This window comes from Numenius arquata, chromosome 16 (assembly GCF_964106895.1).
Source record: "Numenius arquata chromosome 16, bNumArq3.hap1.1, whole genome shotgun sequence".
NCBI classification, from domain to species: Eukaryota; Metazoa; Chordata; class Aves; order Charadriiformes; family Scolopacidae; genus Numenius; species Numenius arquata.
The window spans coordinates 15,073,142-15,091,668 of record NC_133591.1 but is presented as its reverse complement, the minus strand read 5'-3'; the positions used below and the strand labels follow the sequence as shown (position 1 = coordinate 15,091,668).

Genomic DNA, 18,527 nt, shown 5'->3' with positions numbered 1-18,527 from the left:
GAACATCAGCACATGCGTGTGCACAGTGCCATGCACACCAGCACACGTGCACACACACAGCCGTGCACACCGGCACACATGTGTGCACACAGGACCATGAACATCAGCACACGTGTGTGCACAGTGCCATGCACACCAGCACACGTACGCACGATGCCGTGCACACAGGCACACCCGTGCACCCCCTGAGCCGTGCTCGCCCCGGCTCCCCATCCGTCCCGTCCCCGGTGGCCCCTACTCCCTCCTGGGGTGTCCCTGTCGCGGCCGCGCCGCCCACCGCGCGGCGATGAGGTCCGGCTGTTGGTACATGAACATGCCAGCCAGCATCAGCCCGATGCCCAGGTAGCTGAGCCCGCTCAGGTGGCTGCCGAAGAGCAGGCGGGAGAGCAGCAGGTTGCCCACCACGGTGACGTTGCCCAGGACGTGGACGGTGAGGGCGGAGGTGAGGGAGAGGACGCAGAAGGTGGCCAGGTTGTAGAGGACGGAGCCCAGGCAGCTGAGGAGGACGCAGGCCCAGAGGGTGCCGTCGTAGCGCAGGACGCCCTCCCAGTAGGGACCCAGCTCCAGCGCCACGGCCGCCCCGAAGAGCAGGCAGAAGCTGGGCAGGGAGGTCAGGCAGAGCAGGGACAGGGCGTCCAGACGGTCCTCCTGCAGCAGCAGACCTGGGGGAGTTGGGGGGGGACAGTCAGCAGGACACCCGGGCTGTCCCCACAGGGACACCCGTGGGGGCACCCGCCAACGTGAGCCCCCGCGTGGTGCCCGGGGGGGTTAGGAAATCCCAAATGTCATCGGGAAGGGGGGAAATGGTGGGGGCAGCCTCTTCCACGGGGCCGGGGGGGGTGCCCCGATTCAGAGGTGCCCCGGTTTGGGGGTGCCCCGGTTTGGGGTGCCACAGGGTTGGAGGCAGCAGTTTCCCCACCCCGTTTCGGAACAAACGTGGCTTTCCCCCCACCCCCCGCATCCTCTTTTTTCAGCAGATTTTGCGGCCGGCAGCAGCATTTCTGGGCGTGTGGCCTGTCCCCTCTGTGTCCCCGTGTCCCATCACACCCCCCCCGGGGTCATCCGGGGACAGCGGGCACAGCCGGGCCGGCTGCCATGCGCAGGCGACACAGGGGGACACGTGCTGTGTCCCGGGGGACAGAGCAGCCCCCAGCCTCCCCAGGGCCACTCTCCATGTCCCACAGGTGACGAGGGGCGGTGGTGTCCCTCGGGTGGCCCCAGCACCCCCGGTACAGCCACCAGAGTCCCCTGGGGGACCTTGGGGACCGCACGGGGCGTGTGCCCACCACTCAGCCCCACGCCACAGCCCGTCCCCCGTGGTGCCCCCCTGAGTCACCGGCCCCGGAGGAAACGCTCCCTTCCCGGCCAAAAGCCACCCCGAGCGGCTCCTCTCTGCCACCGGCCGAGAACACCAGGGCCCAGGCGGCATCGCGGCTGCCCAAGTCCCCAGGCATGGGGACAATGCCACTTGGCACGGGGAATCACAGGCAGCCCACAGCCTGGGTGTCCCTGTGCCAGCCTAAGGCACTGCCACCCCCCCACACAGCCCCAGGACATGGGACAGTGTCACTGGGAACCAGTGGTGCCCATGGGCCACCACAGGGACACCAAGGTGTTTGCTTGTCACCGACAAACTGGGGTCACCCCGAGGCCACGACCATGGCACAACCCTGAGAGGGGGGGCAAGGTGGCACTGGGGTGGCATCAGGGACAGAGAGGGAAAGGGGTGGCACTGAGGTGACACTGGGGTGGCATCAGGGACAGGGTGGGCAAGGGGTGGCAATGAGGTGACACTGGGGTGGCATCAGGGACAGGGTAGGCAAGGGGTGGCACTGAGGTGACACTGGGGTGGCATCAGGGACAGGGTAGGCAAGGGGTGGCACTGAGGTGACACTGAGGTGGCACCAAGGGCAGGGTGGGGAGGGGGTGGTGCTGAGGCTGGGGTGACACCGGGGTGACACCAGAGCCAGCAGTGGGGAGACACCAGGACCATGGTGGCAATGCGGTGGCCTTGGAATTGGGGTGGCACTGGGGCTAAAGGGGCACTGGGGTGGCACCAGGGCCAGGGGTGACAACGGGTGGCACCAGGACTGGGATGGCCTCGGGCTGGCACCAGGGCCAGGGTGGCACTGGGGACCAGAGTGCCACGAGGGTTGGGGTGGCACTGGGACTGCGTTGGGCAGTGGGTGGCACCGGTGCCAGGACGGGCAGGGAGCGTCACCAGCCCCGGGGTGTCACTGGGGTGACAGCATCCCCCCTGTGTCCCAGGGGCCGTGCCAGGGGAGGGCGGGCGCGTGGGATGGGGACAGGCGGGTGGCACTTACTCTGCTGTATGGACTTGAGGGCGCGGAGGACGGTGGCGGCCAGGAGGAAGCCGCAGCCGGGCTGGTAGAAGCCAAGGCCACCGGCGATGCTGCAGGCGGCCCCGGCGCAGACGGGTCCCATGGCGGCGTATTGCAGGGGGTGGTGCCGCCGGACCCCCAGCAGCCCCGACAGCAGCAGGGTGACCAGCGGGGTGGTGGTGGCCACCGCCTGCGCCACGTCCAGTTGCACGTAGCTCAAGCCCAGGTTGCCCAAGGCCACGCTGGTGCAGAAGGTGAGGCTGAGCAGGTAGATCCTGGCGCGGGGCCGGGGGGCCGGGGGCGAGGGACCCCGTGCCCAGTCCAGGGGGTAGCCCACGGCCACCCCCGACAGCATGTGGAGGGACGAGAGCAGCAGCGGGTAGCGGAAGCCGTGGGTGGCGAAGATCCATTTGTTGAGGCCGGCCATGGTGGTGCCGGTGCCCAGCCAGGCCAGGACGGTGAGGGTCAAGGGCAGCGATGGCCCCGGGGGTGGCCGACCTCCTTCTGCTTGCCCCGGGTCCGGTTTCCAGGGCCGGAGGGTCCCCTCGCCGGCCGCCATCGTCATCGCCGCTTCATCGCCCCGCCGGGACCGCAGGCACATGGGCACCGGCGCCGCTCCCCCCCGCTGCCACCCTCCGCTCTGCCCCGTCCTCCCGGGCGGTGGCGGCGATGGCGGTGGTGACGGCGGTAGCGGGTCCCCGTCTCCTGCCGGTGGTGGCGGCGGTGGCGTCACCCGCCCCGGGGGTGGTGGCAGGGCTCAGCCCTGGGGTTCTGGTGCCATGTGCGAGGGAGGCAGCGCCGGCGGCGGCCGGGAGCCAGCGGAAAGTTTGGCGATGGCGGGGAGCGGCGGGAGGCAGGCTCCTCCCCGTGGGGCCGCCGCCGCGTCACGGCCGCCGTGCGGGGACCGGGGGCTCCGGGGGTTGGGGGGGGGTGGATGGGGGGGCACGGCCGGGGATGCCGCCCGGTGCAGCGGGGCCTGCCGGGAAGTGGAGGCCGCGCGTCACGGGCCGGGCGGCTGGGCCACCGGTAGCCGGAGCACGGGCGGCCTCCATGGTGACGGCGGCGGTGGGAGTGCGTCAGAGCCCCCAGCTGACTCACGCCGGGCGGGCGCCATCGCTCCCCACCGCCCGCCCAGGAGCATCACCCGCCATGGCACCGGCACCCGCGCCCCAAACCGCAGCGACACCCCCACCGCCCCAGACACCCCCCGCCCCGGCTGCGGTCGCTGCTGCTGCCCCTGGGTAGTTTTTTGGAGTCAGATTAAATCCTGGGGGGGAACCCATAGGTTTGGGACACAGCCAGGGGCGTGTGGGGCACCGGGGACACTGCGGTCCCCGAGCCCTCGGGGTGGGTGGGGGCTCAATGGGGAGGGGGGGGGATGTGGGACCCCCCGGAGGATTTATGGAGGAGGACAGCACTGGTGGCTTGCTGGGGATGAGCAGCGCTGGCTCAGGCTCCCCAAAACCGCCTGCTTTGGGCACCCCAAAACCGGCTGCCCCATCCCTGAGCGGGGTCGGGACCGGAGGAGCTGCCAGTCTGGGTGGTGCCGTCCCACTGTGCCCATAGGACACATGGCATCATGTGTGTGTGTGTCCCCCCACCTCCTCCCCGGGTGGGTTTGGGGTGCTGGCACGCGGGGCGCAGAGAAAGGAGGAGGCAGGGAGCCGGCAGGTCCTGCCCCACAGCAGGCCATTCATTGCCATCGTGCCCCCCACCCTCTACCACTCGCTGAGGCGCAGGATGAGGGTCTCCCCGTCCTCAGGTCTGTAGTCGGCGACACCTGGGGAGAGAAGGTGGGAGAGCGGTGGTGGGGGCTGCCCGGGACCCCGCTGTCTCCCCTGGGACCCCCACCCATCACTCACCCATCTGCAGGCTGGTGTCGGGGGCGGTGAGGAGCTGCCAGTATCTCCGCTGCTGCTGCCGGGCCTCCAGCCCCAGCACCCTGCTCAGAAAGGGGCCCTGGGGGGTGTCCTGGGTGACGAACCTGGGGGGTGGAAAAGCGGGGTGAGGATCTGGCCCCACTGCCAGCGGTGGGGCAGTTCTGCTGCCAAGGCAGCCGGGCGGTGGGTGCCAGGCACGTAGCCACCCCGGGTGTGACACCCAGTCACCCCAGAGGGTCCCCTCACCCCGGCACGTAGGACCACCTACGTGAAGTTGGGGGGTCCCTGGGTGGTGGCCGCCCTGAGCACGTCCAGGAGGGAGGAGCCGGCAGGCGCGGACACCGGCCGGTCGTAGAGCCGGCGCTGGGGACACCACTGCTGGGGACACTCCACCACCAGCCGCACCGTCATGTCCCCCAGCATCTCAGGCGGTGGCTCGGCGCTGACAGGCATCAGCGTGTCTGCGAGAAGGAAGCCACCATGGCACTGATGGCACCAAGCCACCATCGTGGTGGGTGCCAACCCCATCCCAGCTCCCCCCTGTCTCCCCACGCCATCCCAGCTCCTACCCGGCTCCTCCTGGCAGCGCATGGAGGCGATGTCCAGGTAAGAGCGGCCGTGCAGCGCCGGAAGCGCCTGGGCCATGGTGGCAGCGGTGGTGAAGGCATCCAGGTTCTCCAGCAGCGCAGCCATGGCCCGGCCGTAGGCCGGCTGCGTCTGGCACGTGTTGGTGGCGATGAAGACCTGGGAGCGGGAGGGAGGAAGGCAGCGGGGCAGCGCCGCAGGTGGGAGGTGAGTTGGTTCCCTGGGCCATGGCCACCACACTGGTGGTGGTGGTGACCATCACCTGCCTGCCCAGCCCCTGCCCCACAGCAGCTGCCTCTGCCCCGGCACCCATGCCTGCACCCACATTTGCACCCACACACCACACCAGGGGACCCCCATCCACGACACCCACCTGCATGGCCCAGGGGGTGCTGTAGACGTTGCCGAAGAAGCCATCCGGGCCCTGCGCCTCTACCATCCTCCTCCTCACCCCGCGGGCGGCCGCCCGCAGCTCCGCCGCCAGCCGGGCCCCCACCAGCCGCTCCCGCTCCAGACAGGCAAAGGCCAGCGCCGCCACCGCCTGCGTGTCTGCAGGGGCACGGTGTCACCCTGGCTGCCGTGCACCCACCCTGGGGTGCCACCCCCCTGAGTGTCCCCACGGTCCCTTACCCACGGCGCTGCCACCGGCGTGCCCAAACCTGCCGTGGTGCTCGGCCGCCAGCAGCCGGCGGATCACCTCCTCCCGTACCCGCTTGCGGTGGACACACAGCGCCAGCACGCCCAGGCTGTACTGGTAGTAACTGGTGAGGGGGTGGCCGTGCCGCCGGGAGCCTGGGGATGAGGTGTCGTGTCACCAGGGCGAGCTGGTGGCCCGGCAGACGGACGTGCCGGCACACAGGCGGGTGCTCGCCGTGGTGGCCCTGCGGGGATGCTCTCACCTGCCCAGTCCTCCTCCAGGTAGTACTTCAGCCATGTCACCAGTGAGCGCTGGGGTCCGGGGTCTGGTGGGGGACATGTGGCCCGCAGCCCCAGCAGGTACAGCGCCAGCCGCCCCGTCTCTGGCCACTCTGCCTCAGCGCTCCTGCAAGCCACAGCGTCAGCTCTCGCTGGCAGCTGGAGCCCCCACACCGCGCCGGGGGGCTGTCACCCCACAGGTGGAGGGGACCGTCCCCGTGGGACACACACACGTACGCGTTTTGCTCGGTGGCTGCAGCGTCCCACTGGGGGTGGCCATGGAGCTGGTCGGCTGCCTGCAGGCTCCTGCGGGGACTTGGTGTCAGCGGTGGCCGGAGTGGCTTGGGGGACAGGGGATGACCCCAGAGGCACCGGGGGGGGACCTGCTGTCCCTGCTGGGGACCTACCGGCCGTAGCGGCGCTGGAAGGCGTCCCGCAGCCGCGCCAGGTACCGCTCCTCCCCACGCAGGTCGTGGTCACCGGCCAGGCGAAGGGCCAGGTAGACGCTGGGGTCGGGGTCCCGCGCTGGGTCCCCCGCCAGCCCCAGCAGCCGGGCGCTGAGTCCCCGCACTGCCGCTGCCTCCCCCGGGGCTTCTGCCCCACGCGGCCCCAGGGAGGGAGCGGAGGGTGAGGGGGGGGGCAGGAGGAGGCCAAGCCCACCCCAAGCACCAGCCCCCGTGGCACCTGCAGCCCCGGCACCGGTGGCGATGGACAGCCAGCACCCCAACCCTGCCGTGCGCCCCAACCCTGCCGTGCGCCCCGTGCCCTCCCTCAAGCCCCAAAACCTCAAGTCTTCCCCCCAAAAATGGGAAAGAAACAAAATAAAGAGACGTGACATGAAGCAGGAGCACGGAGAGCCTGAAGCCCAGGCACGGCTCCCTCCCATGGGGCTGGCAGGGTGCTGGGGTGGCACCTCTGTCCCCAGGGGACCGATGTCATGGGGAGGCTGTGGGAACAGGAATGGGGCTGGCTCCGGGCTTGGGGGGGGCACAGGAATAAGGCTTAACCCCAGCAGGTGCTGGGAAGAGAGCTCAGCCCTTGGAAACTCATCACCGCAGTGGTTTCACGCTGCCAGCGTCCTCCCCCGGGGCCGGGGCACGGGGCTGGAGTACGGGATGGTGCCTGTCCCCCAGAGCCCCGCTCCCCCGGGATGTCACCGCCGCCGCAGCCAGCTCGGGGACCCACTGCGGGCACCGTCCCGTACGGGTGAGACCCCCGGCGGGACCGTACTCACCGCAGGGCTGGGCAGGCAGGAGCGCAGCCTGCAGCAGGACGAGGAGCAGCCACATGCCGGAGCGGGGCGGTGGGTGCCGCGGCACGGCAGGGCAGAGGCAGAGCTCAGCCGGGCCGAGCCGGGACACTGCCGGGGACGGGAAGGCGTCGCAAGAGGCTGTTTCCGCACAGCGGAGCCAAGTCAGCAGAAACGGGAAAGGACTTTGGCTGGAGGGGAAGCGGAGGGGAGCGGGGCCACCCCAGGCCGGGGCAGAGATAAGGTGCTCCCGGCAGCTCTCCTTTCCCGGCTCCCCCTGGCACCGACCCCGAGGTCTCCCTGCCCTCCCAGACCCAAACGGCCGGCATTCGGGTCAAAATCACCCGTCAAAGTCAGCCCAAAACGGGGATGAAAACCCCCAAAATCCTGCCCCGTCCATCCCCACCGGCGTTGAAAGAGATAACTCTACTTCTCCCGTGGAACTGCGTTTCCATTGGGGGGAAAAAAAAAAAGAAAAGGATTAATCAGCCCAACTCAACAGAGCAGGGGTGGGAACGGGGGTGCTGAGCCCCAAAAGGAAAATCCCTGCAGCTGAGGTGATGGGGGGGGGTCCCAGGTCTCCGTCTGGTGGGGGACACCCAGGCTGGGAAGGGGGTGACAGGCCAGGGGGGTCCCTCCATTCCAGGCCAGGCTGGAGGGGGCTCTGAGCAGCCTGGTCTCGCTGAAGGTGTCCCTGCACATGGTGGTGGCGGGGGGGGGACACTGGGTGGCATTTAAATGTCCCTTCCACCCCCAACCACGCTGTGATTCTCATTTCTACTTTGCTAAAAATTCCCCTTCCAGCCCAATAAAATATTTCCAAGGGGAGCGAAGGGGCCGCGTTAGTTCCTTTACAGTTTTGTGGCTTCGCACTTTGTTTTTATTCTCCTGTACAGGGCACATGAAACTTGTCAAAATACCGCTCTGTTTGTACAAAAGAAAAATCGTGGTTTTTGCTCCACGTTCGAACCATGAAACACAAAAGCATCCACGTTTCCCAGCTGTTGTTTGAGTGTCTGCTTCTGACTCTGATCGGAATCTTTAGCCTTTTAGAATAGGGAATACCACCTTTTTTTTAGTTTTTATTTCTGTTATGCATATGGCACAGTCACGTCTTTATCTGTGTTTCCATCCCGAGGAGTGACCCTCATAAACAAGGCTCCGAGTTAAGACCCTCGTTTTGAGAGCTGAACCATTCCAACCTCACCCTCCGGAACAGGAGAAAATCAACTTATGCTAAGTCCTAGGAAAGGAGGCTCCAAAAGAGGACAGGATGAAATTTCTCTCTCAAACCCACCTGAGACACCTCAGGAAGCGGCTGTGGGAGTTCAAGGAGTGTCTGGATGATGCCCTGAGTCGCCTGGTTTAGTTCTAGGGAGTCCTGCGAGGAGCAGGGAGTGGGACTCCCTGTCCCTTACGGCTCCCTTCCAATCTCTGATTCTCCTGCAGCCGGGGGAGGGGAAGATTCCCCGACCTCCGCCACCGCACGGCGGGGACCCTCAGCTCGGCCGGGGGGCACCCGTGGGGTCCCTCCGATGATGCTCGGCGGGGAGGTGACAACAAACCCCAGAGACCGGACACCCCCGGGGGGGGGGGCGCTGCGCCCAGCTGGGGGAGGACAGGAACTCCCTGGGCCTGGGGACCCGCCACCCCGCAGAGCCACACCAGCGCCCCGTCCCGTCCCGTCCCGGCCCAGGCCCAGGCCCCGCCAGGCCGCTGCCCCGCTACATCCCGGCATGCCCCGCGCCGCCCCGCAATATCCCAGCGTGCCCCGCGCCGAAGGACCCCTCCCGCCAGGCCCCGCGGGCTGCCCGCGGCGCGCCGGACCGAGCCCTGCCCGGTCGCCTGCTCGCCCTACCCCGTCGCCTGCTCGCCCGACCCCGTCGCCTGCTCGCCCTGCCCGCTCTTCCCCCATGACCGTTGCGAGGCGGCTCCGGCGCCGTCGGGCGGCGGGCCCCGGGCGCAGGCAGGCCGGGGGCAGGCCGGGGTCCTGGGGCGGGCCGGGAGCACGCGGGTGGCGGCGGCGGCGGAGCCATGGGCGGGCTGGAGAAGAAGAAGGTACCGCTGTATCCTCCCCCCCCCCCCCCCCCCCTACCCCGGCCCCGGAGCACCCCTTTGCCCCGGCCCCCCCCCCGACCGGTGTCCGCGATCACACTCCCCGGTGCCCGCCTTCCCACCCCCCGCTCTGCTGTGTGTCCCCCCCCAGCCTCCGGTGCCCCCTCCCCACCCGATACCCGTGCCCGCCCGTGCCTTCTCCCCCCTCCACCTCCGGTGCCGGTGCCCATCCGTGTCTGCTACCCCCGCCTCCGGTCCGTCATGCCCCCCACCGCCCTCCCCCGGTTCCTGTGCCCATCCATGTGACACCCGGTGCCCGGTCTCCCCGCCCCGTGACCCTGTTCTGCCCCCCCGCCGGTTCCCGTTTCTCCTCCTTCTCCAGCCCTAGGAGCCCCGATGGCTCCGGGGCTGTCCCTACCGGTGGCGGGGCTCCCCGACCCCCCCCCTCTCCGTGCTGAACCCCCCCCCCTCGACGTCCCCGTCTCTCCCCAGTACGACCGGGGATCCGCCACCAACTACATCACCCGCAACCGGGCACGGAAGAAGTTGCAGCTGAGCCTGCCCGACTTCAGGTGCGCCGGGGACCCCCTCCCCGGGACCCCCTGAACCCCCCTGGGGCCCACCTGGACCACATGAATTTCCCCTGAAGCTCTCTGGAACACCACTTGAGCCCTCTACGGGACCCCCCTGCACCCTCTGACATTCCCCTGGGGACCCTGACCCCCCCAGGGATGCCCCTGAACCCTCTAAAATCCACCCTGGGACCCCCCTGGACGCCCTGACCATTCTCTGGGGACCCTGATCCCCACCCCCGCATGCCCCTGGACCCCCTAAAATCCACCCCAGGACCCCCCTGATCCCTCTGTGGACCCCCCCTCAGTGCCCCCCCAGACTCCCTGAACCCTTTCCTAAACCCCTCCTGGGGAAGCAATTGCTTGGATCAAGCCCAGGGTGCGCGGGGGGGGATGTCCCTTTCCCTAGGGACCATGGCGGCGTGTCCTGCCTGTCCCAGGGCTTCAGGCTCCTGAGTTTTGGGATTTCCCTTCCCCCGAGGGGTGGCAGCACTGGAGGGAATGGGAGGCCTGGAATGTCCCGCTTAGGGGTATGTGGGTGCTGCAGCCCCCCTGTCTCACGCTCCTCGCTGTTACCAGGCGCCTCTGCATCCTGAAGGGGATTTACCCCCACGAGCCCAAGCACAAGAAGAAGGTGAACAAAGGCTCCACTGCACCCAGGACCTTCTACCTCCTCAAGGATATCAAATTCCTCCTTCACGAGCCCATTGTCAACAAGTTCCGGGAGTATAAGGTAATTATCCTGCAGGAGATCTCCGGGGGGGTGCCCGAGGGGCTGCTCGGGGCTCATCCTCCCCCGCAGAGCCCCCGGCCTCCTACTCTCCCCGCAGGTGTTTGTGCGGAAGCTCCGGAAGGCGTACGGGAAGAGTGAGTGGAGCACCGTAGACCGGCTGAAGGACAACAAGCCCTGCTACAAGCTCGACCACATCGTGAAGGAGAGGTGAGCCACCGGCCAGGTCCCCGCAGAGCCTGCCTCTTCTGGGAGGAGCTTTCCCTGCAGCCGCCTGGACCTGCGGAGCCTTCACTGTGTCAATATATGAATCCATATATAGATTGTGGGGGTTTTGATGGAAATTGGTGTTTCTGGGCAGGAGGAGAAGGCCGTAGCGTGCTGGCTGTAGCGGAGCAGGGAGTGCATGACCATCCTAGATGGCTCCAGGATCTGCAGGAAGATGCTGAGAGCTCTCATCCTCTCCCTGAGCGGTGTTTTCCTTGGAGGGAGGGCTGGTGGAGGGTGAATCGTGCCAAGGGAGTTGGTGAATTTGATGGCAATGACAGAGGAGAGGATGCAGGAGGGAGAGAACCTGCTCTGGGAGGTCTCTCCGTTGTCCCGGCGGTGTCTGGGACCTGAGGGAGAAATGGAACCGAGAGACAGGCGCTGCCCCAACAGGCTCTGTGCTCAGAAGGGGAGATGGCGGCTGCACCACTGCCGGAGCTGTGGGGCCATGTGGTCTCCCTCTGATCGCATTGTTTGAGTCCTCCAGCTTTTGTCTGGGCCTCGTCCATCTGGACGAGGAGTGACATGTACCACACCACAGGCCACAGCCACGCTCGTCCTCGATGGGTCCAGGCAGGGATTCCCCGGCACTTAGTTCTTGCGGGTGCCCTAAAACCTGTTTACACCCAGCCTGCGATCAGGGTGCTGCCATCCCCTCGCCCAGGGACCTTCATGGACTCATGGAATGGTTTGGGTTGGAAGGGACCTTAAAGCCCACCCAGTCCCACCCCCTGCTCTGGGCAGGGACACCTCCCACCACACCAGGTTGCTCCAAGCCCCCTCCAACCTGGCCTTGAACCCCTCCAGGGATGGGGCAGCCACAGCTTCTCTGGGCAACCTGGGCCAGGCTCTCACCACCCTCACAGCAAAGAAGTTCTTCCCCACATCTCATCTCCGTCTCCCCTCTTTCAGTGTCAAACCCTTCCCCCTCCTCCTATGGCTCCCCTCCCTGATCCAGAGTCCCTCCCTATCTCCCCTGTAGCCCACTTCAGGTACTGGAAGGCCGCTATAAGGTCTCCCTGAAGCCTTCTCTTCTCCAGGCTGAATAACCCCAACTCTCTCAGTCTGTCTTCATAGGAGAGAGGCTTCCTGGCTCCCTGGAGAGCCCTGAACCCCAGGGAGCCGCTTAGAAGTCCCTGTGTGCCTGCAGGCTCCCGAGTGCCCAGGAGGGACACCCTGTCCCTGTGGGTCACCAGTTTTGTTGGGGACCTCACATGAGGTCTCCACCAGCCCCAGCAGCTTTCAGTGGTCACTGGGTGTGATTCCCCCTTCTCCTCCCGCCTGGACACAGGTACCCAACCTTCGTAGACGCGCTGCGGGACCTGGACGATGCCCTCTCCATGTGCTTCCTCTTCTCTACCTTCCCGCGGTCGGGCAAGTGCCACGTCCAGACCATCCAGCTCTGCCGGCGCTTGGCTGTGGAGTTCCTCAACTACGTCATCGCCTCCCGCTCCCTGCGCAAGGTGGGTGCTGCAGTAGGGTGGGGGGACAGGGCCGAGACCTTCCCTGCCCCGGGGGGTGGCTGTGGAGGCGGGGGACTTGTGTCCAAGGAGGGCACAGGGCAGCTTCAGTTTGGGAACGAGTCCTGCCGCACTGTCTGTGACACTCCCATGATGAACCTGATGACAGGGGAAGAGTTAGGGAGGACCAGGACGAGGAAGCACCCGTGGCCTTCCTCCCCTTGAGTCCTTGCACTGTTTCCTGCCAGGTCTTCCTCTCCATCAAGGGCATCTACTACCAGGCTGAGGTGCTGGGGCAGCTCATCACTTGGATCACCCCTTACACTTTTGCCCACGATGTGAGTACCTGGGAAGGCACGCGGGGACACAACCCTCTTGTACCCCCTGGGATGGCTGTACTTGTGTCCCCTGTGCCTGGCTGTACCAGTCTCCCCAGTTCCTTGTTTCCTCTTGTCAATTATTAAAATGGGCCTTAATCAGCAATTAAAGATTAACCTGTAGGAATGAAGCTTCTGTCGCTTCAGAAAGAGCCGAGTCAGACCCCACACCCTCTGCCGGGGTGGTTCTGCCACATCCCCTGCACGCTCTGGGCAGGTGGCAGGGCGAGGGGAGAGCTGTGGGTGCCACCGTGCCTGGAGAGCTGTGCTGCGCCTTGCCAAGATGTTTGGCACACGGGAGTTCGCCATCACAGGAGTGTCCTCTTGTTTCACTCCCCGGCTTTCCAGGGCTTGGCATAGTTAGGTTGAGGCTTTGTGGCCTTTGGTACCTCCCCAGCGCTCCCCTGCAGCATCTCCTTGACTGACCCACGTCCTTCCCAGCCAGCGTTGCCTCTCACTCCCTTCAGCTCTGGCTGTCGTGAGGCTGGCTGGGTCCCTGCCAGGTTTTGGCTCCTTGCCCTGCTCTTGTCTGGCTTTGCCATGGCCTTCACATCTCACCTGGAGGAGCAGAGTCCCTGAAGAAGCTACCAAGATCCCCTTCCATGATGGGATGGGCTGCTCCATCTGCCCAAGCACCTTCACAGAGAGGTGGCAGCCTGGAGAGCTCTCCCTGCCCAGCGTCTGGTGGTGGCCATGGATTTCCAGACCTTGCTGTGAAGGGGGCAGGATCCTACAGCCTGTGTGGGTGGGACAGGACCATGTCCCTGCAGAGGAAACTCTGGTCATCTTGTCCTTGTGTCCTCACCCTTCCCGTGTACCTGCAGCACCCCACAGATGTGGATTACCGTGTGATGGCCACCTTCACTGAGTTTTACACCACTCTCTTGGGCTTCGTCAACTTTCGCCTCTACCAGTCCCTCAACCTGCTCTACCCCCCCAAGGTGAGGCCGCTGCTTGCCCCGGGGATGTGCCATGCTGGCCCGAGCCTGGTTGCAGCCCCCAGTGTGGGTGATGGGAAGCAAGGGCACGTTGGAGCGGGGAAGTGGGGGATGCTTGGGCTCTCTGGGTTTGGGAGCTGCCTACTTACCATTCTGTTTCTCACCAGATCGATGGCCAGGCTGATGTTGAGGCGAAGCCTGCAGAGGGCAAGGACTATGCCATGGATTCAGAGAGCTACCTGGAGGTGAGGGACACTGCCACCACCATGGCCCATGGGAGGACCCTGTGTGGCCGTGATGTCCTGCCCGCAGACAGCCTTCTGGCACGGGGCACTCGTGTGGGGGCCAAGGAGCAGAGCATCATCCCTGCATGGTGGAGGGTCTGATCCCAAACTCCTTCTCCCTTCATGCTGGCCAGGGGTTGAACCATGGGGGCCAGTGGCCTCCCCCGTGCATGGCAGGGGACCCTCTGAAGCCCCATGCTGGGGGAGATAGGCGTTCAGCCTCCTCCATGTACTGTCTGGTTCTGGGAGAAGGTCTTTTGACCTCTTGCTCTGAGAAACCACCTTCTCCCTCCTTCGTGAGGCTACCCCTTTTCCCATCCCCAAAGCACTGGCTGGGCATGATGCCTTCTCGGTCTCCTCCCGCTGCAGAAACTGTCAGCTCTGAGCGCCAGCCTGGCTCGTGTGGTGGCACCGACCCATGAGGACGAGGTGGAGATGGACGAGTTCCCAGTGGAAGGGGTAAGAGCCTGGTGGGGGGGCTCAGACCTGGCTCTTTGGGTGATCCTGTCTACATTATGTCTTGTGGATGGGCAGAGGCTCACCACAGGCAGGAACTGGTGTGATGCTGGGAGGGACTGGTGGGAGGATGACAGCACCTGAGATCCCCCCTCACAGAGCCGGGCTTGGCAGGGGCCATTGGTGTGGAGGAGACTGAATGCTTTGCTCTGAGCAGGAGACTGCAGAGCAGATGGATGCAAGGAGGAAGGAGCAGGAGGCCCTGGAGAAGCACAAAAAGCTGTTTGAAGGGCTGCGCTTCTTCCTCAACAGGGAGGTGCCTCGAGAGTCACTGGCCTTCATCATCCGGTATGTGGTGGGCAGGCTGTTCCTTGGCAGCCCTGCTATTCCCTGCTGGCCTCTCCCAGCCTCTCTGTTGGGACTGTTGAGGCCCATCTGCCTGATGTCCCGCGGGCGAGATGGCTCTTTGAGGGCCCCTCCTGCCTGCCTGACTCCTCAGTGGGTTTTGCTGGCAGGTGCTTTGGTGGCCAGGTCTCCTGGGACAAGTCTCTGTGCATTGGTGCCACCTACGACGTGAATGACCCCTCCATCACCCACCAGATAGTTGACCGGCCCCGGGTGGAGAAGCAGGTTGTTGGCAGGTGGGTGAGGCAGGGTGGCCTGTCCCCAGAATGGCCACCTGGGCTAGGGGATGTCCCTGGCTGTCCCAGAGCTGTCCCATGCTTTGCCTGCTCCCGGGCAGGCTGTGAGGCAGCCTGTCCCATTCTGCTCTGCTGCCACCTTGCAGCCCCACGGGCTCCAGAGCCTGGGGTGGGAGGAAAGAGCCTGAGCCCATGTCCCTCTGCCCTACAGGTATTACCTGCAACCACAGTGGGTCTTCGACTCTGTCAATGCCAAGTTGTGCCTCCCCGTGGCTGACTATTTCCCTGGCGTGCTGCTGCCCCCACACCTCTCGCCCTTCGTGACGGAGCAGGAAGGAGACTACATTCCTCCAGAGAAGCTGAAGCTGCTGGCCATGCAGAGGGGCGAGAACCCAGGTGACACCAGGCTCCGAGGTCGGAGTTGTTGAGGAGCAGGGCTGTACCTGCTCTGGGGGCAGGGACTGCCCTCCTTTTGGTAACAGTCATCTCTCTGCAGATGAAGAGAGTGAGGAGGAAGAAGAGGAGGAAGAGGACGACAATGACAAAGAAGAGGAGGAAGAGGAGGAGGAAGAGGAAGATGAGACTGAAAAGGAAGAGGAGATGAAGTTAAAGAAGATGGAAGAGCAGAAGACTCAGAGCAACAAGGTACGGTTCCTGGCAGCGTAGTGGAAGCCCCAGGAGGAGGCAGCTATGGTGAGCTCTGTCCTGGCTGGGGCTCTGCTCGCTGTGGGGTGTCCCAGCTGCATCCCTGCTGTGGCCACCACACTTCTGGGTCCCGGACTGCAGCTCCCATTCACACTCAGGACTTGTCGCCTGGTCTGGACAGTGCTGCAGCTCTTCTGTGGCCCCTAGTGAATGGAGTGGAAACATCTGTCCCTGGGGAAGGGTGGTGGGCTCCTGGGGTCCTGAACTCTCTGGCTCCCCACAGGCGCTTCCCGTGAAGGTGACCGCTGGGAAGCTGCGGCTGGAGGACAAGCAGCGTCTGGAGCAGGAGCAGCAAAGCGAGGAGAAGCGTCTGGCCATCATGATGATGAAGAAAAGGGAGAAATACCTCTACAAGAAAATCATGTTTGGCAAGAAGCGCAAAGTCCGAGAGGTACGAGCGTAGGGCTGCTGTGGGCTGAGAACCCTTGCCTGGATCCTCGTGCCAGCTCTTCCCAAATCGGCTTGCAGCAATGGGTCACTAAAGCTGGGTCTGTCCCCACCTTGGGGGAGAGGGAGCAGCTTCTGCTGATACTGTGCCAGCTCTGAGTTGCTCTTCTGTTCGTCTCTGTGCCTGGTAAGGGCACTGAGCAAAGGTGGGCAAAGGTGAGGCTCTACAAGCTTCTTTGCCAGTATCACCAGGCTTTGGTGTCCACCCTGGCAGGGCAGAGCTCCTCCTGCTCCCTCGGGGCCATGGCTTGTGTTCAGCAGGCGAAGCTGCCACCCCTCTCTGTGCCCCAGGCAGCAGCAGATGGGTCCATTTCCCCATGTACAGCTGGAGGGTTTGGTGGGACCAAGGGTGGAGCAGGCCCTGGTGTCTGCAGACCCATCTGACTGTGGTTCTCGGGGGTTTCTCCACAGGCAAACAAACTCGCTGCGAAGAGGAAAGCCCACGACACCGCCGTGAAAGAGGAGAAAAAGAAAAGCAAGAAAGCACGACGAGCGTGAGGGGGCTCCCTGCGGGGGCTGGCTGGCTGGCTGCACCCTGTGGACACCATCGCGTTTGGGTGAAAAACCCTCAGCTTTGCTCTTGGGACAGAAATGCTAAATTAAAACATTTCCCATCTGTAGATACACTTCCTGCTGTGCCTTTCCTGGGGCTCCCTTGGCTCTCCTCCCCCAGTGCTGCTGCCCGTCCTGGGCTGGGCTGCAGGATGGGTGTTGGGAGGACTGTCCTCTTCACGCTGGTGCCTCCTCTGCTTCCTGAGCTGCAGGTGTGGCAAGCAAGGAAGAGGAGGCCAAGGAGAGCTCTGGGCTCTTGCAGGTCCCTCTGAGATTGTTCCTTTTGAATTGGCACAGCCCTGGGCTGAGGAGCCAAGCCCTGGTGGTGGAGCAGGAGCTCCTCGGGGGTTCCCCGGCTCAGCAGGGCATCGCAGCGTGTTTTGGAGGCTTGGCAAAAGTGGGGCTTTGCCCCAGCCTTGGTGGAGAAGAGACCATGGCAGAGGGGAGCCCATCCTCTGCCCAGCCTGGAGCTGCCCCCCAGCATCCATATGGCAGGTCATATTTCTCTTGTATTTTTATTTTTAATAAAGAAGGTGACGCTTCCCAGTGGTGTGTGTTGTCTGTTCGCTCCTGGCCCTGTCTTGGTGCTTGGCACAATGGAGGAGGCAGAGATCAGTTCATCCAAGACATGTGCGGGGCTGGATATGGCTCCTCATGCTGCACCAGGTGTAGGTATGTCTGCTGGGACATGGAGCAGAACAGGCAGAGCCTGATCCCTGCTCCAGGTGCCACGGCCCGTGGGCACCGTGGCTGTCACCTTGCTCCTCGTTACCCTTCGCCAGTCCTTGTCCCCGGTGGCAGGTTTGGGCGAGTCTGTTCCATCCCTGCTGGGTGCGGAGAGCTAACTCCTGAGTCCATTTTGTTCAACCAGGGGAAGCACAAAGTTCGTCTGTTTGTGGGTGGGTGTGGTGTGTGGTTGTGGGTGTTTTGTTTTGGTGCTTGGTGGCGGGTTTTTTTTGTCGTTGGTTGGACTCGATGATCTCAAAGGTCCCTTCCAACCAAGGACATTCTGTGATTCTGCCCCTGGGGTGGAGCAGCCCCAGGCACCAGGATGTGCTGGGGGCCACCAGGCTGGAAAGCAGCTCTGTAGAAAAGGGTCTGGAGGTCCTACTGGGCACCAACTCAACCATGAGACACCAATGTGCTTTTGGGGCAAGGAGGGCCAGTGGTGCTGCTTGAGGAGTGTTGGAGGAGGTTAAGGGAGGTGATCCTGCCCCTTGGGACTGGTGAGGCCACTCAAGGATTGCTGCGTCCAGCGATGGGCTCCCCAGTGCAAGAGAGATGTAGACATACTGGAACAAATCCAGTGATGGCCACTAAGATGAAGCAGGGGCTGGAGCATGTCTTCTAGGATGAAAGGCAGTGAGAGCTGTGACTGAAGAAGACAAGGTTCAGGGGCATCTTATCAAGGGATATAAGTATCTAAAGGGAGGGTGTAAGGATGGACCCAGGTTCCTCTTGGTACCCAGCACCAGGACAGGAGGCGATGGGTACAAACTGAAACCCAGGAGGTTCTTCTGAACATCAAGAAACACTTCTTCACTGTGAAGGTGATGAAGCACTGGCACAAGGTTGCCCAGAGAGGCCATGGAGTCTCCATCCACACAGATATCGTGACCAGGGAGGCTGGACCAGGTGACCTTTAGAGATGCCTCCAATCCCAACCGTTGGGTTGCCTTCAAAGGCATGAGGCAAAGATTTTTGGGGCTTGCTGTCCCTCTGCCATCGTCCTCCAGCAAGAGTCCGAGGGATGATTTGTTGGGTGAAGGAGAGGTTATTTTGGGGCTCTTGGCTGAGATAAAGCAATGCATGGAGAAACTAGGGCTGCTGTGGCTGATGCCAGTGCCACCGACACTCCAGATGTGCTCCATGCATCCGGGTGGTCAGTGGCCATGGCACTGGCAGAATTATCCCCTCCCTGCCTTTCCCCTAAATCCCATTTTTTCCCCCCAAACAGCCACCCCCACAAACATTGCCTTGCTGGGGCCTACATGCTGCCTTCAGGCCTGTTCATGACCGTCCTCCTGGGGAGAGAAGGAAGGTAACGCTTGGTTTTGTGCACTGTTTATGGG

General features: G+C 64.2%; 3 protein-coding genes across 5 annotated transcripts; 1 reads left to right on the top strand and 2 right to left on the bottom strand.

Moving 5' to 3' along the window:
* Window positions 1-234: 234 nt before the first annotated feature.
* On the bottom strand, window positions 235-2,943 carry SLC35E4 (solute carrier family 35 member E4). Its single transcript, XM_074159744.1, has 2 exons — window positions 2,325-2,943; window positions 235-662 (listed from the first exon to the last, which is right to left on the bottom strand). The coding sequence occupies exons 1-2, from the start codon at window positions 2,941-2,943 to the stop codon at window positions 235-237; spliced, it is 1,047 nt and encodes a 348-aa protein (XP_074015845.1).
* Window positions 2,944-4,005: 1,062 nt separating this feature from the next.
* On the bottom strand, window positions 4,006-7,011 carry TCN2 (transcobalamin 2). Its single transcript, XM_074159720.1, has 10 exons — window positions 6,957-7,011; window positions 6,130-6,316; window positions 5,960-6,028; window positions 5,707-5,849; window positions 5,438-5,599; window positions 5,181-5,356; window positions 4,792-4,966; window positions 4,491-4,683; window positions 4,205-4,326; window positions 4,006-4,122 (listed from the first exon to the last, which is right to left on the bottom strand). The coding sequence occupies exons 1-10, from the start codon at window positions 7,009-7,011 to the stop codon at window positions 4,061-4,063; spliced, it is 1,344 nt and encodes a 447-aa protein (XP_074015821.1). The 3' UTR covers window positions 4,006-4,060.
* A 1,958-nt stretch (window positions 7,012-8,969) lies between these two features.
* PES1 (pescadillo ribosomal biogenesis factor 1) lies at window positions 8,970-17,000 on the top strand. Of its 3 annotated transcripts, none has more exons than XM_074159284.1 (15): window positions 8,970-9,029; window positions 9,519-9,598; window positions 10,178-10,331; window positions 10,429-10,538; window positions 11,887-12,058; window positions 12,304-12,393; window positions 13,257-13,373; window positions 13,538-13,615; window positions 14,024-14,113; window positions 14,343-14,458; window positions 14,626-14,751; window positions 14,963-15,157; window positions 15,258-15,396; window positions 15,680-15,847; window positions 16,315-17,000. In XM_074159284.1, exons 1-15 carry the CDS (start codon window positions 9,006-9,008, stop codon window positions 16,399-16,401), a joined length of 1,746 nt encoding a protein of 581 aa, XP_074015385.1. In that variant the 5' UTR covers window positions 8,970-9,005; the 3' UTR covers window positions 16,402-17,000. The 3 variants fall into 3 exon arrangements, with proteins under 3 accessions (XP_074015385.1, XP_074015383.1, XP_074015384.1); XM_074159282.1 differs by having other exon boundaries at window positions 14,328-14,458; window positions 14,963-15,147; window positions 15,248-15,396; XM_074159283.1 differs by having other exon boundaries at window positions 14,328-14,458.
* Window positions 17,001-18,527: the final 1,527 nt, after the last annotated feature.